This window comes from Vespa velutina, chromosome 1, assembly GCF_912470025.1.
Source record: "Vespa velutina chromosome 1, iVesVel2.1, whole genome shotgun sequence".
NCBI classification, from domain to species: Eukaryota; Metazoa; Arthropoda; class Insecta; order Hymenoptera; family Vespidae; genus Vespa; species Vespa velutina.
The window spans coordinates 15,715,984-15,733,707 of NC_062188.1; the positions used below are offsets into that span (position 1 = coordinate 15,715,984).

The 17,724-nt window shown below is 31.8% G+C and overlaps 3 protein-coding genes across 8 annotated transcripts in view; 1 reads left to right on the plus strand and 2 right to left on the minus strand.

Moving 5' to 3' along the window:
• LOC124953618 (rap guanine nucleotide exchange factor 2-like) overlaps positions 1-9,671 on the minus strand; it is a 131,704-nt gene extending 122,033 nt beyond the window's left edge. For 2 of the 3 annotated variants that reach the window (XM_047505322.1, XM_047505332.1), the window contains exon 1: positions 8,834-9,271. The gene's annotated coding sequence lies outside the window, so the exon portion shown is untranslated. Of the gene's footprint in view, positions 1-8,833; positions 9,272-9,354 lie in introns of those variants that run through there. The other variant, XM_047505254.1, reaches the window with a different exon arrangement.
• A 150-nt stretch (positions 9,672-9,821) lies between these two features.
• LOC124953770 (U4/U6.U5 tri-snRNP-associated protein 2) lies at positions 9,822-12,435 on the minus strand. Of its 3 annotated transcripts, none has more exons than XM_047505653.1 (9): positions 12,056-12,435; positions 11,634-11,906; positions 11,383-11,558; positions 11,077-11,302; positions 10,705-10,991; positions 10,483-10,611; positions 10,333-10,394; positions 10,028-10,250; positions 9,822-9,920 (listed from the first exon to the last, which is right to left on the minus strand). In XM_047505653.1, exons 1-9 carry the CDS (start codon positions 12,132-12,134, stop codon positions 9,855-9,857), a joined length of 1,521 nt encoding a protein of 506 aa, XP_047361609.1. In that variant the 5' UTR covers positions 12,135-12,435; the 3' UTR covers positions 9,822-9,854. The 3 variants fall into 3 exon arrangements, with proteins under 3 accessions (XP_047361609.1, XP_047361618.1, XP_047361626.1); XM_047505662.1 differs by having other exon boundaries at positions 11,960-12,435; XM_047505670.1 differs by lacking the exon at positions 9,822-9,920 and having other exon boundaries at positions 10,086-10,250; positions 10,338-10,394; positions 12,056-12,432.
• Positions 12,436-12,715: 280 nt separating this feature from the next.
• Positions 12,716-17,209, plus strand: LOC124953705 (zinc finger protein ZFP2-like). 2 transcript variants are annotated; one of them, XR_007102310.1, is made up of 5 exons: positions 12,716-13,257; positions 13,567-14,013; positions 14,151-14,402; positions 14,474-15,993; positions 16,073-17,209. XR_007102310.1 is itself a non-coding variant. In XM_047505505.1 (4 exons), exons 1-4 carry the CDS (start codon positions 13,117-13,119, stop codon positions 15,932-15,934), a joined length of 2,301 nt encoding a protein of 766 aa, XP_047361461.1. In that variant the 5' UTR covers positions 12,717-13,116; the 3' UTR covers positions 15,935-17,209. The 2 variants fall into 2 exon arrangements, 1 of the variants encoding a protein (XP_047361461.1); XM_047505505.1 differs by having other exon boundaries at positions 12,717-13,257; positions 14,474-17,209.
• The last annotated feature ends 515 nt before the right edge of the window (positions 17,210-17,724 follow it).

Below are 17,724 nucleotides of genomic sequence, written 5' to 3' on the forward strand. Positions count from 1 at the left end.
TTTCGAAACTCTTTAATGGTTAATTATACGAGAAAGCCCTAGAAACGCATGGATAAAGTGAATCTGGTATATTCAGGCCATCCGATTGAACGTACGAAAACAAAGAGGTAACAATCGTAAAAAGTGCCCTCGATCATTATCATTTCTTTCTTGTCTTCGAAAGACAACGACCGAAAGGATTTTAAGTGTAGACAGTCGTAGATATGTATGTTAAGTATACAAGGTGTTACGCGTAATATACGTTACGATTTTTCAAGTACTTTCGATAATGTGATTAAAAAAAAAAAAAAAATAACAAAACAAAAAGAAAGAAAGAAATGCTTTAAACAATAAGTCATCAGTGCTCGATCGTTAACAAATTACAAGAATAAAAATGGTAGAAATATTATTTTATCGATTAAAAAAAATCGAGGTCACGTTAATATCTTTTAAATGGCATGTAATAACAATTTTTTTTTTTTATATTTTAGATAAAATTCAAAAAAAATGAAGGAACATTTGTGCAATAACTTGTTAAAAAAATTATTTTTAACGTAATTAAGGATTCTCATGAACGCAAACGAACTATATCGTTGGTTGGAATCGTTGGTTCATCCGATATTATTTCCATCGGATTTTTATTTATAGAAGTACTTATACAATCAATTATTTTATTTCATATAGTATTATATATGTATATATAGTATTACATAGTATTATATATGTCATAGTATATGTATGCATGTGTATACATACATAGTATATGTATGTATATGTAAACACATGTATACGCGGAGAAACTCGTAAATCTTTCTTCATAAAAACTCATTGAAATGCAACCACAAAAACCAATTTATTTCCGGTAGACCATCTTAATCGTGACACACGGCATTGGTATATCTAAGTGCACGTTTATTTCGAGCTCGTATATCCTTTTGTATATACGTTTCTAACTGTCTCTACATTTCATTTATGCGCGTATAGAAATGTTCATAGAATTGGAAAAAAAAAAAAAAAAGATAAAAGTCTCGCGCCTCGATGAACTAATCGATTCAATTGAAATGACTTTTGCTTCTTTTCACGTCAAAAACTTTTCTCGCTTTCTCTCTAATGTGATTCGCTTAAATAAGACGTAAACAGGTACAGTTGTATATGAAACTATAAAAGTAAAGAAAAACGACGTCTTATATAAAACGCATTCTTCAGCTCGTTAAAGTAATTAAAAGCATTAAGTACCTACTTAAAATTATCATTCTCTTTAAATCCTTTCAGCTTTCAACAAATACTTTTTATCGATCCTCGGCTAGACTCTTAATGGATTTTAACCATCAAACTTTTGTACCTCCTTTTACACTATTTTTCTCGCGATTTAATATCCTCAGTTTGATTTTCTTTTTTTTCGTTTCTTTTTTTTCTTTTTTTCTTAGCAGCAACATATAGAAACGTCGGGTTAAAAGTTTATGGAATAATGAACGATAATAATAATTCTATTTATTGAAAAAGAGCGAATTACTTGCAATTTGTTTTGTTGCAAAACTATTCCTTACAGTTTCTTAGTGATCAAAGATCATTCAATGGTACCGAGAAAAATCTGAAAAAGATATTTAGTTCGGTGATTAGGACCGATATTAGGTTCGCTATCTCTCATGCTACCGCGAACCCTCAAACTTTCTTTCCTAATCCTCGGATGAGGATTTCAACACGCGAAGGGCCTCGCAATCTCGAGCATTTCTTCTTCAAGAGAGGAAGTACTCGTTGCCGGTCCTACGGACGTTGCACCGTCCATATCGATCGTTCGAGCATAAAGTCTCCGGAGATATCGAATCTGGATTCTTCGTCTCGCATATGTCGTCGTCTTCTTCTTCCTCTTGTGATCGTTGAGTGGAAAAAGAAAAAAAGAAAAAAAGAAAAAAAGAGGAAAAAAAAGGAACAAAGCATTTCCGACTCTCGATCGGAATTTAATCCAACGAGTTTTGCCTGATCTAATTAAAAAGAATATTTACGAGATGACTCCTTCCAACATCATTATCCGAAATTATACATAACAAATTTTATCTTGAATATCAGATAATTAAATTTTATAGTCTATAAAAATATATCGTTCGAAACAATTAGACGATCATTGTCTGATAGAATTATCGAGAGAAAAAAAAAAAAAGAAAATAAGATAGGAAGAATGAAAATAAATATCTACCTGAACGTTAACAATACCATTTTTATTATTTATTAAAACGTTCGAAATAGAATTTTTCGTATTTTATTGTTATATATAATTACTTACGTATACGCATATATAACTTTGACATAGTTAATTCTCATTCCGCAGTCGGTGACTTTAGTAGACTGCATTATAGTTACTATACGACGAATGAACTCTCGGCAAATTTCAAGGGGATGTTGACCCCCCGTGACGATCTCTTCCCCTCCTACCCATCTTTCCTTCCTTCCTTATGAGAGGATCGTACAAACGCACATTGGCAGGGAGGAGACTCCAAATAGGAGGAATGGAGTGGCAACGGCAATCGATCTAATCGTCGTTGTTTGCACGAGTCGAGTCAACGGTGTCTCTATTCCGTGAGCGAGTGGGCGCTCCATATGCAGACTGCAAAGCATAGACCATACATGGACGCGTACTCGAGAGACTGTGGCAGCAACAGCAACAACAGTAGGTTCGAAAAGTCGACATGGCGACGAAACGCCCTTACGATTTTTTCTCTTTCACTCTTTCGTTCTTTCTCTCTCTCTCTCTCTCTCTTTCTCTCTCTCTGTCTCTCTTTCTCTCGTCGTTTTGTTGTTTTCATCTCTGGACCGACGAATCGCGAACGAGAGGAACGCCAGACGGCATTGTCACTCTTTTACTCTTCTCTTCCTCTACATCGTGTCGCCCTTTCTCTTTTTTTTTTTTTTTTATTTTTTTTTCTTTCTATCTCCTTTCCTCTTTCATAGTAGGTACATTACGTAAATGAGGATAGCCTTTGGCTATTGTATTCGATTCGCGCGACTCACAGCTCAACTCGCTTCTGATCGACGCCCCGAGAAAGCGTTTCTTTTTCTTTTTTTCTTTCTCCCTTTATCTTGAGCACATGCGGAGGATGACGTTCTTCGCGCTTGACTCGTCGTAAACTGTAGGTTTTGTCCTTCGAATTTCGAAAGTTCCATCCGAAAAGAAAACAAATGGCAGTTTGTATGTATAGGTATTTATTTACATTTGCACGACTTTATGCTTTGTAAACTCGGTAATTAAACATGCCCCGTGCTTTTAATTATAACATCGCAACGCAAATTCTAAGGAACTTGATTCTAAGGAATCAACGACGTTCTTTCTCTTCTTTTCTTTCTTTCTTTCTCTCTCTCTCTCTCTCTCTCTCTCTCTCTCTCTCTTTCTCTCTTTCTCTCCTTCTCCCTTTGTCTCTCTCTTTTCTTGTATCTCTCTTTCTGTCTCTCTCGCACAAATGATTTCCTTTATTTTCTGCGACAGAGAAAAAAACCTACCAACAACCAGATGCGAATCAGGCAACGATTCTCGATTGGATGTTGCGACCAAGTTGATTCTCCGCGAACGAGGGTGAAAGAGAAAGAGAAAGACAATGAAAGAGAGAGAGGGAGAGAGAGAGAGAGAACAAACTTTAGTGAACTCGTCATAGTCGACGATCAAGAAGACGACGTCGCCGTCAACGTCAACGTCAATGTTACTTCTCAAACGTTTATAACATTTCATTGGAATGATGCGTTCTAGTTTTATGAAATAAGGCACACCGCCATAGTTCGTTCTACTTCGAAGATTCTTTTGAGGTCGGCCAGAAGGAAAGACGCGTGCGATGTGGAACGAGAACGAACGTATTATGCAGTAAGTATTTTGAGTAAGCGGTCATAACGAACGTTGGCTCTAAGTCTCGTTAGAAAGTCAACGGATTAATTCAAGTTCCGTTGTAATATATAAAGTTCTGTGATATAAAAAAAAAAAAAAAAGAAGAGATAAAGAGAGAAAATATTCACATACGAAGGAAAATAATGTAAATAATAATAATTTGATTTATGAGCAATAATGATAACGTGCTAATGATTGTAACGTTCAAGGAAAATTGTTTTTAACGTAAATTCTTACGAAATAAGTGTGGATGAAGAAAAAAACGCAAAATCATGAGGACGTTTACGAAACTCATTCCTTCATTACAAAAGTTAATAATACCGCAACGTAATATCTTCCTTTCCACCAAGAAAAATCTAACCGTGAACCTCTCGCTAAAATCCTGACGATTTCCAATTTACATCCATGGGTTTCCTATATCACGGTAGCGTATGAAGCGTGAAACGGCAATGAATCAACGACTATCATTCTAACTAATCATTCCTGTCCACCATCGATCGACCGATTTAACCGGATTCGGTAATACGTTACATCACGCGTGGCGTTGTTTGATGCATCTCGCTTGCATTACATACGGATCTGTGTATGTATAGAAACACGTTAAATAGACTCTAACGAATACGTACATATCTACATATCATATATATATATATATATATACATATATATATATATATATGTATATATGTATATGTATATATGTATATAGATTTTACGTTGCGACAGCTGGACACCTGCCTCGTACTCGAGAAGGCGTTTCAACCTACTCTAGCTTAGTCTCATCCTACAGTAATGTCTTTTTCTTTCTCCCACTCTCTTTCTTATTCCTTTCTTACTCCCTACGCTACCTTCTTCAACTTCACCTTATGTCACGCTATACTATACGCTATACTACGCGCGAGTGCATGAAAGTAAAGGACAACTTTCTCCCGACTCGGTAGATTCGTTTTACTCCTACCTTACCTCGTCCTACGATCGATCGACTCAAGAAAGAAAACCATTCGTATCCGCTTATAACTTTAAAAAGACTTTTCGATTCTCTTCCGAAAGAAAAGCTTTGCACGACACGTTCTTACGATAAATCTGTCTCTCAAAACTTATACATTTCCCACCCCCCCCCTTCACCTTCTCTTTTATAATCGAATTAAACTCGAGATAAGCCGATCTTTCGTTGCAATCTTAAACTTGTCAATTAACTTATCAACTTTTATTTTCAATGAGGTTCATTCGATCGACACACGATTGTATCTATGTGTGTATAACGAGAGAAATATTAGCGTGTAATATTGATAAGATGAAAAGCGATTGATACGCCTGGACGAAGCTATTAAGTTTTCGTTAAACGAACTAACAAGTTCGCATACATTTTCTGCATATTACGTTCAAGGACACATTCTTGTATGTAATTACATTATAATCACACACTTCGAGATAACTGCTAACAAACATTTTCACATTCTATATATATATATATATATATATCTATTTATTATACACAGATAGTCTAGCTATCGATCAATATACTATACGAATATATTGATCGAATATAACGCAAAAGAGCACAAAAATAACATAAAAATATCCTTCCTTCAATCTATAAATAAACGAATGAAAACGGTCTAACAAATAAATCAATTGTTTCTAGCTATGTGAATGAACGTAACGATGAGGAGACTGTAAACGATTGTATTCATATTAAAATCGAACGATTTACATACGAATCGATGATTATGAAACTAGTCAAAAAATAAATCATTGAATATATTAAAAAAAAACCATGTTTCGTCACATATCCTCTATTTTTAATATATTTAAATCCCACAAATGAATATTTTATATTTTTCAAATGAAAACTATCTTATTCTATATTTTTGATGACAACGTAAATTTGTCATAATAATAATTTTTAAATAATTCAATGACCAAATGTCAAAATATACCTGCATAATATCTCACCGTTGTAACAATGAAAAACATTTGACTTGAAGTTAGAACATTTTCATAATCACCGGTGCATACAACATAATATGTCGTACGTGTTATGAATCAAATCCGTAATTCGTCCGGTCGATCGATCATCAACGAACGATGGTATCCCACTTCTCCCTCCATCTCCTCCTTCTTCCTGGTCGAGCAGCGAGTTCGCGGAAACTGGTTTAACACGATGCTGCGATCTCGCGAGAGGAGATGCTAGGAATCCGAAACTCGTGGCTTCCTCGAGAGAGTCAACGTACCTGGTCCCCTTCGCTCCGGGCTGCAGCCTTTTAACGACGACCGACGGCGACGTTCCACCTCGATCTCCCCCATCTCCCCTTCCTCCCCCTCCTCCTCCTCCTCCTCCTCCTCCTTCACCTCCAATTCCCTCCTCTTCTTTCTTCATCTTCTTACGTCGCGATCGGGCGTTTTTTTTTCAAGCCTCGCACACGAAACAGGTATTTTCAGCGTACCCAAAAAGAGAGAGAGAAAAAGAGAGAGAAAGAGAGAGAAAGAGAGAGAGACAGAGAGAGAGAGAGAATGAGAGAAAGAGTGAGAGAGAGAGAGAGAGAGAGAGAGAGAGTCAAACGTATTTGTAAATGGCGGCGAGAATGGAAGCGAGACTATAAAAGTAACGAGATTGTACTATCAACGAGAGTAAAGAACACCAAGAGCGAAAGGAACACGTTTCTCTTCTTTCAAACGTATCTTTCTCGGTCTGTTGAAAAATGATATCACTTTGAGATTCTTATATATACAGGGTGGGAACAAATGTTTCCAAATGATTATTCGATTAAATTAATTAAGATCAATTACTCTTTTATTTTTTCTAATTTCTAGATTAATTATTCTTTGTTTTTTCTATTCTTTTTTTCTTTTCTTTTTTTCTTTTTGTTATTTCAGATTGTAAAAAATTTTCTAGGCCAATTTATTTTACGATCTGAACTGAAAGAAAAAAATTAACTAAGAAGATTCTTAAGTCTTTAGTATTACAGTTTGGAAAAAAGAATATTAACCTGAAAAGTCTCGAAAAAGGTGTAATTGATTTTTTAATATCACCTAGGAACTTTTGATCGATCATCCTCTATATCACTCTTATTTTAATATTTGAGAAATTAATATCAAATATATCTCTCTGATAGACGGATTACGATTACACTATAGTATTTTTCAAAAGTATTATCTAAAAATTAATAATTTCGGTAGCTATACAACGAAAAATATTCTTCTTTAAACGAAACCGTATAATTGAACAAAAACTTTGTGATATTGTTTTCAATGTGAAAATACAATGATATAAAATTTATGTAAAATTTCAAAAATGTCAGCCGTCGATCTCTTTTAAGGATAACTGTTTAACTTCCCAATGAGAAGGTACAGTGCGATTACGATACTTGTTTGGTATATCTGCAAATCCATATTGGGATACGATCGCCAAAGTCGATCTCGTTCTTTCACCGTTACGCTTCGCATACGGGGATGAAATATCGATTAACAACTAACTACGAAAGAATGCAATGCAAGTTGTAAGTACATAACTGACTCTCTTTGAAAGGTTCCTGTTAGTTTTCTGAAAACGGACAAGATTTTTCTACGCTCGCGTAATACGTTCTTTCATTATTACTAGTAACTTTGTATAATACTAATATTCCAAGAATAAATAAATGATCGTTTGTAAATTCAAAAATTACATACATAGAAGTACGTCTTGTAAGATCCAAAAATGGTACTACTACGTATTCAAATCATCATATACGATACATACATACTTAATCAAAGAGATATAAAAATACATTAGCGAAAATTATACTAGTAATATGTAAGAATAATTTAAATGATGACATATAATGGAAATGATTACAAGGTAAATTCGAATCGTATATATTTTTTTAGGTTAATCTATGTTACGATCGTGTGAGACTTAATGTACTTTTGATATGAATATATGTTGGGAATTTACGGATTCCTATATAAAATCCTATATATGTATATATATATGTATATATATATACATGTACACACGCGAATATAACTTGAAATTCTAATGTAAGCAAATTTGATATTTTTACACCAAAAATTCCTTGACTATTTTGACATAAATCATCAACGTATATTGTATATACATATATACGTCAGTATACACGATGATGTACTTTATGATATTCCATTCATAAAGTTCTTCTCTTGAATATGTCTTTCAAAAACGATTTATTACTTATTCGCTATGTTTCATTAAAATAATTATTACAAATATAGTATTAAAAGAAAATCAATCAGAATTAGTTCCAAATTTTGAATAAAACTTTCATTGATATCGTTCTTCCGTTTCAACGACTTTTCCATCTTTGAATTATCTACAATCGTTTTTATCATAATCATTTTCATTTATATTGTAAAAATTTTTGTAAACATTATATATATATATATATTTTTTTTTCACAAATAAATTACCAATCATTAACACCATTATTTATTAACATAAAGATTCACGCTATGATTAGGTAAGAACTAGCGAAATCGAACGTTTATCTTATCGACAAGCTAAATAAAGATGATCGTTTATAAAAAGGTAGCCGTATGAGAGGCCATACGCACGAGAACCGTTACCATCAACCAGACGGCCGGCGATTTCCAAACGTTTGGTACGTTATTTTCATTGAACATCTTACACTCGATCTTTTCTCACGAGATCAAAATCATTTTAACATTAGGCTTACGAAAAAATTATAATAATCAATGACAACGATTTATCGACTTTACCAAAGTAAATTTATTACTTTGAAATTTCTATAACCTTCAACCATGAATCTCCGACATTGTGTTCTCCAGATTTTGATAAAATTTCGATGCTATTTTCGAGGTATATTTTTTATATTTTCAAAAATAAAAAACTTATAAGAGACAGTTTTGTCACTTCGGGACGAAGGATAACGCAGTTTCCGTACACCTGCGCAGGCGTAATCCTTGAATTTTCAAAGTGCACGGGATAAGAATTATAATCGGCTTACTCACCGTTTAAACGAACATCCTTCCTCTATCGGGTGATAATATCCACGTGCTGAAACACTGAACACAGTTATATACACTAGAAACCGCGTGCACCAACGAGGAGAGAGAGAAAGAAAGAAAGAAAGAAAGAAAGAGAGAGAGAGAGAGAAAGAGAAAAAGAGAGAGAGAAAGAGAGAGAGAGAGAGAGAAACACACGCGCACTTCACAACGAATTCGAGCGAGCACCGCGGGAAGAAGCGATTTTTCGTTCAAATTCGTAAAACGACATTGTCGTAATCTAACGAACACTATCGAAAAGCCGTAAAGGAGGATAGACGATATAAAAAAAATGCTCGTACGGAAGTGAAAAAGCGCGGCTCGACGAAAGAAACACTCATCTACGATCGCTTCGTATGGCCGGCTGTGGCTCGACTCGTTTTGCCTTCGGTGCGACGCCTCGATCCTTGCCGTGCGTCCCCACTCCCCTCTAATACCTGGTCCCACTCTCTATCCCCCACCTTTCTCCCTCTCCAAGTACTACTAACTTCTACTTCCAGTTTACGCTTCCGATTCGTTCGGCAATTTTCGGATCTCTTCGGATCGAGCTCGGTATCGCGTCGAGACGAACCGCACGTCTATCTTCTGATTCGTCTCTTTCGAAGAAGAGTCATACGGAGAGCATTCTTTCTTCTGTTTTTTTCTTTTTTTTTTTTTTTTTTTTGGAACGGTAAGGCAAATATTTCCAGGATGTCTCAAACTTCTTAAGGTAATTATGAAAAATAAAATAATTAGTATTTAGAACAAGAAAGTAAATCCTCTCGAGAGTATGATTAAATTCATCGGATCTTCCTTTTTCTTTGGTCATTTTTGAAAATGATCTCTCATGTTGTCACATGATCACGATTTTTATTGCATACAATTTTTTAATGCGTCGAATATAAGGCGTCAATTTTAAATTAAATTTACTAATAAGTGAAATAAAGTTTGGGGGTATCGAAATAAGATAGAAGCATAGAGAAAATGTAAATATTTATTTGATTTCCTATCAAGTATTTTTTTTATTTTTACTATCGCCATTTTCAATGTTCGCTTCTTTTCTTAGCTCATATATCTAAACAAAAAAAAAAAAAAAAAAAAAAAAAAAAAAAAAAAAAATAAATACAGTTAATTATTTCTATTAATTGAAAAAATAGCTGAACAATTTATAATCATACGTACTTGTATATAAGCTTCAGTCAACGTTATCATTTGTGGTAATATTTGGGTTACATGTAAATCTTGTAATTCATACCATTGACCAGTAGCTCTATGCAAAATATGAACTCTATATGTCCCTTGTCCTGGTTCACCATCATGTACTATATTGGCGACAAGATCATATGTTGTATAAGGATGTCTAGCCTTAACTTCTGGAGTTAAAATATCACCAAAATCGACATTTCTACCAAAAATATTTATGGTTTAAAATATTATTATAAAAATATTTATATAAATTTAAAAGAAAAATTGAGTAATCGACTTACTTAACTGGAAAATTTACTATAGTTGGATTTTTTTCAACAAAAAATGTATTCTTAGTAAATCTCTGTAAATAATACATATAAATTCATCAAATTCTATTCAACTTCTCCTATACTTTTTAAAATAATTGTCATTATTTAATAAATACTCACTTTTATATAAAGAATAAGATAAGGTGGAAGTTCTGTAATTTCAAATCTTTTCATAAAGTTTTCTTTGTACGTTTTATATTCTTTCTCTGCCACAGCATTGAATTTATTTAATAGAGTATACAAATTTACCTAAATAAAAAATAAAATGAACAAATTAAGTATACTTAATAAACAAATATAAATATAAATATAAAATATAAATAATATTAGATTAATACATACTTGTGGAATAATATTTTCAGTAAATTGATCTTTAAAAAGAGGTGGTGGTGGTAAATCACACGTTAAATAGAGAAATGGACTTTGTGTAACAGTTTCCCCATATTCAACTGTATGTAATAATTCACTTCTTTGGCTTTCTTCTAATTCAAGCGGAGGAATTTTTCGGGTATATATCCTCATGTGTCCCAAAAATGTTTTATAAACAATACTGGAATCACGCTTTTTTGTACCATTTAATGCCAAATGCAAAGCGTTCAAAAACCAGGATAGGAAGTCCACCGGATCTCCTAAATATTTTATTCGTTTTAGAAGAGTGATACTTACATATTTCAAAAAATTTTTTACTCATTGTTTAGTCCTTTACTATTACACCTTGCTCAGTAAATTGAAATCTCTTTTTACTCCATAATACCACAGCCTGTAACATTTCATGAGGGCTCACATGTGCTTTAAAATTGCGTGGATTCCATAATTTCCTCATCAATTCACCGAACCTTTGAACCAACAGATAAGATGAATCTCCTGGTGGCCTTTTCACATACGCATAATTAGTCTCTCTTAAAAAGAAATCCCTCAGTGGAGTAACATGAGATAGCGCCTACAAAAATTTATAATAGTGAATGACAATTGCTCTAATTATACACCATAAATATAAAATAAATTTTTGAAATTACTCACTTGTAAAATAACATTACAATAATCATTTGCCTTTATATTATTCATGCCTACTATACCCGGAGAATACATTGAACCGTCAATAGCTCTAGACAACTTATCACTTTTGTCTAATACAGCAATCTGTGCTTTATCAAATGTTGGATTTAATACATATTTGATATCATCCAAAGATGAATCTAAAAAAATAATGGCATACTTTTGATAGAAGTTAATAGATCAAACCAAATATGTCATTGCCGATTGGTACTAACCGACTATTTCATAATTATCTGGTAAGCAATAAAATTTTAATGTATGTAAATTTAAAAATACATGATGACTTTCTGCTACACTGTGAGTATAAGCATGTGTATTAGTTCCTCTGCCTTGGAAATATTTTCCACAAACCAAGCAGGCATATACATTGATTCGGGACAATGAAACAGAACATAATTTTTCAAAATCAAAGTCTAAAAATTGACGATTAATTGTATCTAAGTAAGGACATAGCCGTGGTGCTTCCATTCGAGTCACTTTAGCGTTTTCTGAAATAAATATAATATAATTTCTAGGAAATAACATAGTTTCATAACCTCACCAAATATAAACAAATAACTTTGCCATTGGTATTCCCGACATTTCGTATTTAATAATCCTTAGTAAAATTAAGGAATATAATGTTTGCTAAACTCACTTTCTTTTTCATTATCAAATTGCGTATCATTATTATCTAATTTACGTTTCTTTTGATTGCTCTGTTGGTTAGACGCCATTTTTACTGTCCGTCGAACAATGCGACGAACTATTAACCTTAAATACGAGTAGAACTAAAGTAGGTTTCATTATCAAAAATCTATTCACATTCATTCAAAAACTAAATACGCATTTGAAAAAATAATTGTAAATGTAATATCATGAAATAAGATTTGTTTATTTAATTTATGTATATATTTTTATAAAATTTTCAATTATTTCCGGCGAATGTGGCGCCTTGTATATATCGAGATTAATTGTATTAATCGCAATCGTATTTATACACAAAGTATATGCATTATTTTCATTTTTTGATACAATGGACAATACAAAGTTTTCAATTAAATTTAATTAATATATTATATAAATCTAGTTATATCATAGAATATATTTAAATTGCATAAAATTTAAATGAACAACAAACAGAAGAAATATTTTTTTATCGAGTGATCAACAAATTCTAACACAATATAATATATTAAAATAAAATTTGATTTAAAGTTTAGACCCGATTATGAAAACAATGAAAGATAGAAAATAGAACGAACAGATGTTAGAAGTTTAATATAAAGTACAGATGTTTCGAGTGTATGTGTTTGAAGACCGACGAGAATGGCGCCATCTAGAGGAAAAGATGAATTCTTTTTGACCGAAGAGTGGACAGGGGAGCTAATACCCCGCTCTCTCGTGCTTCTCGTAGCGGATTACGAGAGATCGTCCGAATGCTGTGGAGACAGAAGTATCATTTTACAAACGTATCCTGAAGCATAAAATGCTTCGTCAGAAGAATAATTTTTAAAGAATTTTTCATAAAAAGGATTTCGAGAGGAAACGAAATCGTTCGATCGTGATGCGCGTCGCGGTCTCGCCGAGTCCTCGGAAAAAGTTGCCTCGTATCGAGAGCTTTTCGAAGGAGATACCTTGATCAAAAGCTTACACTTCGATCTGCTACTCTTCATCAAGAAACGAATTGATTTTCGTCGAAAATATTCTTCATTGATAATGGCCATCGTCGAAGAATTCGATTATCTTTGCCGTTTATGCGCGACCAAGACAGGCATTCTCATGGGATTACCGATCTTTGAGGCTGGCGATCAGATGCGTAACATCGACAAAAAAATCGCAGCGTGCCTTCCCGTCCAAGTAAGAAGGTCTTCCGACATAATCAGCAATTAATTTTTTTTTTTCTTTTTTCTATCTTAATTCTAGAGAGACTGAACGTCGCAATATACAATTATACATAATAGATTAGACCATGCGATTACGTTATTTTTTTCAATTTATTTTCTATTAAAAAGAGAACACCAATAATGATATATTAATATATTTTGTATTCAATTAAAAAAAGAAATAATCCTATCTTCATTAGTAGGTTTCGCGAAATTTTCATTTTGATTAACTTCATTTTAATGTTATGCTTTATTTCGTTTTTCTTTTTGATATTTCTTGCAGGTGTCAATGACAGATCAGCTTCCTAAAGTGGTATGCGAAGAATGTGCATACAAATTAGATCAATTATTTGATTTTCGTGAAAAATGTTTACATACCGAAGGTATGTTTATGGAAATGTTAAAGGAAATTAGCAAGGATGAAACGGTACATATATCAGAGCATGGTTTAGAAGAGGTAGATGAAATCAGTATGAATAGGATCCAAAGGAATATAGATAGAATACAAAATGATATTGAAGATGTCCAAAATCGTACTAGTGTAGTTTCTCATGAATCAGGAGAAACAACTATACATACTATGCAAGTTATGGATGAAATGGATTTAGCTGGTGATGAACAAGTTGTTAGTCAAGAAGACATTGGTCAGCAAGATCATGATATGGAGGTTACAGACATTGACTGTTTAGATGGTGAAACAGTCAGAATGGTTGATGAACATATAAGAGAAGTAATTCTTATTTTATTATCATTACAATGGAAAATAAAAAGAAAATAAAAATAAAAATAAAAATAAATAATACTTTATGCACATTTACTATTGTACATTTATTGTCATATTTGTACAATATTTATGATCATTTTCAGGTTTCAAATCATCAGATAGCAATGCACTTGGAAGGGGATATGACTGTAGTAGGGAATTTAACTGTAAGTGGGCATTTGAGTCAATTGGGAATAAATTATGTGACTTCTATAAATCCAGAAACTGAAACTAGAGAACAGATAGTACATTACTGTGAAAATGTAAAATATGAATCAGTGCCTATAAAGCAAGAATATCAAAGCTTACAAGAGAGATTAAATTCTGAAGATCCTACTCATGTACTAGAAAACAATGTAAGGTATATACAATCTTTAAAAAATAAATTAATACAAAATTATTCTAAATTTCTTATTCTTCTTTAAAGGTACCCACTGATGGGTTTCATTCCTCTCAGCCGGAAACAGAAAGTGAAATAGAGGAAGCAACTGTTAGTGAAAATGAAGTTCGTAGAAATATGGATTCAAATATATTACCTTCCACTAGCCAATCTAATACAGAAAATACAGAAGTCATTGTTGAATATACTAAAGGAACTAAACATACTTTATTAGAATCTATATTAAATAATCCAACCGTCGATGAGACTGGTACTCATTGGTATGTGTGTCCTTTTTGTAATGAAGCTGCAATGGAAACAAATAATTTAGCAGCACATTTTGAACAACACTTTTGTTCATGTTCTTGTGGTTTATATTTCACAAGTGTAGAAGTATTAAATATTCACAAACAACAATGTAATTCATATAAAATAAAGGTAGATAATAAGGACATCAAGGTAATAGAGTCAGAATTAGTTCCATCGCAAAGCAATGATAATGTCGATATACAAAAAAAACAATCTACTGTCAGGCAAAAGTGGACACCAAAAATTTGTACTCAGTGTGGTAAACAGTACAGAACCAATTATAAATTACAAGAACATATGCGCAAACACACAGGAGAAAAACCTTTTCAATGTTTGACTTGTGAAAAAGCATTTCGTAGCAAGATAGGTCTTGCACAACATACGGCAACTCATACTGGTCAGTTTGATTATAATTGTTCAACCTGTGGCAAAGGATTCCAGTGTAAAAGCTATCTGATTGTCCATCAGAGAGTTCATTCGGACTTAAAACCTTATCCATGCAGTACTTGTGGACAAAACTTTAAAACTAAGCAATCCTTATTGGATCATCAAAATAGGCATCTGGGTGTTAAGCCTTATATGTGTGAAATTTGTGGTAGAGGTTTTATAACTAAAGGTCTTTGTAAGAGTCATCAGAAAATACATTCGGGTATGGATAATCGACAATACCCATGCGTAGTGTGTAATAAAATGTTTGTCAGCAAGAGTTATCTTAATACACATTTACGCATACATACTGGTGAAAAACCCTATTTATGTGAAGTATGTGGTAAAGGATTTTTAACGCGCGTTGATCTTAAAATTCATTCCACCATGCATACTGGTGAGAAGAGCTTTAAGTGTGAAATGTGTGGAAAAGTTTTCGCTAGAAGGGCAGCTTTACGATGTCATAGAAGATCGCATACAGGAGAAAGACCATATAGATGTGACGTTTGCGGAAAAACATTTACTCAATTTAGTCCAATGGCTATTCATAAACGTTTACACACTGGTGAAAGACCATATGAATGCGATGTGTGTGGCAAAGCATTCGTATCGCGATCAACTATGATGTGCCACAGAAAGAAACACCATATTCCTGTAACGCCTACACAAAAAAATGTTTTAGTTTCTAATGAGGATGTAGAAGTGAAACATATTATATCAACAGAAATAGTGCTTAGAGAATCACATGAAGGAATTCATATTACTGCTGATTGAAAAAAAGAAACTGAAAAAAAATCTAAAATATAAATTGAAATTAACAAAAATAGGAAAAGGTAGGAAATAACAAATTTCATTTGTATTTATCATATAAAGATATTTGACCTGCATTTATTATTTGCTCTATTGTTGTAGGCACCATGCTATGTCTTGGGACATGTAACATATTGTAAAAGTTTATGCAAGAAAAATATTTTTTCAAGGATATTATTTTATAAAAATTCATATGCTTGCTTAAATTCAAGGAATGCAGGTTCAATCATATCTTTCATTCATATATATTGCAGAATTGATATTAAAATAAAATCTTAGATATTTAATGTCTATGAAGTCAACTACCTTCAATTTGGTCCTATTAAAAGAGAAAACATGAGTAAGTTTCTTAAATAGACGATCGCAGTAAATATTTCAATGTGTCTATAAGTCCTGTCCTTTTCCACATACAAAACACATACTTTCTGAAAGTGCTTTAAAATAAAGAGGATTATTACTGTTTTGATATATTTTACACCTTTCAATAAAATAAAATAACATAAATAAATCAAAGAAAACTTACATAGATTGTATTTTTTTCTTCATAAAATTAAAAAAAATTATTTGCCAATTTTTTAAAATTCTGCTAGGTCACATGACATAAGTATAATAATTTATTATATATAATCTGCCATTTTACATTTTATATATTTGAAATATATTTAAACGAATGAAACATATACAAAATGTATTTATTTTGAAGTCAATCATGATGTATTGTACAAAATGAACTATGTTTATTATTTTAATATGTCTACAAAATAAATCTTCAATTTTGTATTTTATATATATAAGATTTATTTTCATGTTTTTTATTGTTATAAAATCATATCATCTTATTTTACAAAATAGAATAATATTCTTGTATTTACAAAAATAAAGCATAAAATAATAATATTTAGCTGAAATGTATAGATCTTTTCTTTGATTATATAGAAAAAAAACTCTCAAAAGGTAATTGTGTTTTGTGTGTAACATAAATTTTTACATAAAAATAAAATTAATTTTAAGAACATCAAGAATACATATTTTTTTATTTTATAGATAACTTATTTGTGCTTTTTTGTTTTACTTATCTTATAATTTCTCATTCCTATTGCAATGGCTTTCAGCACTATACAAAGTAGCAATTGTGATATATACTTAATAAAATAATTGATTATATTTGTAAAATTATTATGATTGTATTGTTATCATTAAGGAAGTCCTTTGGCTGCAAATATATGAACTTCACACTTTTCTCTGAGTTTTCTTTAAGAATATTAAACCCACATATATTTGTAGAAGCTGCATTTCCATGATACTGATTTCAAAATATTTGATATAATATATTTTTGTATAATACGACATATATATATATATATATATATATATATATATATATATATATATCCACACATACATATGAAATATGCTATCTCAAAATATTTTTTCCTACAGTTTACACAAAATATTGTAATATAGTACAATATTTTGCATCATACGATTTTAATGTCACCAAAGAAAATTGTGTTTAATGCATTTTCTTATAATACTAAAAAGATTAACAGTATTTATTTAATGTAAAATTATAGTGTTAAAAATTATTTTTTTTTCAGACAATAAATATCACAAAATTATTAATCTAACTCAGTAGAAAAATTTTAATTCTTATACAAAGAAATATGGAAAAAAAAAAATATAATGCTACATATCGCATTAAATTCGGGAATGAATTGTGAAAAAATTATAATTACATATATATCTATTTTATT

Coding starts and splice junctions, on each gene's coding strand:
- LOC124953705 (XM_047505505.1), top strand. CDS start 13,117: ATGGCCATCGTCGAAGAATTCGATTATCTTTGCCGTTTATGCGCGACC. Junction 14,014..14,150: donor TTGATGAACATATAAGAGAA/GTAATTCTTATT, acceptor GATCATTTTCAG/GTTTCAAATCATCAGATAGC. Junction 14,403..14,473: donor CTCATGTACTAGAAAACAAT/GTAAGGTATATA, acceptor TCTTCTTTAAAG/GTACCCACTGATGGGTTTCA.
- LOC124953770 (XM_047505653.1), bottom strand. CDS start 12,134: ATGGCGTCTAACCAACAGAGCAATCAAAAGAAACGTAAATTAGATAAT. Junction 11,907..12,055: donor ATTTGATAATGAAAAAGAAA/GTGAGTTTAGCA, acceptor TATTTATTTCAG/AAAACGCTAAAGTGACTCGA. Junction 10,992..11,076: donor ATTTCAATTTACTGAGCAAG/GTGTAATAGTAA, acceptor TAAAATATTTAG/GAGATCCGGTGGACTTCCTA.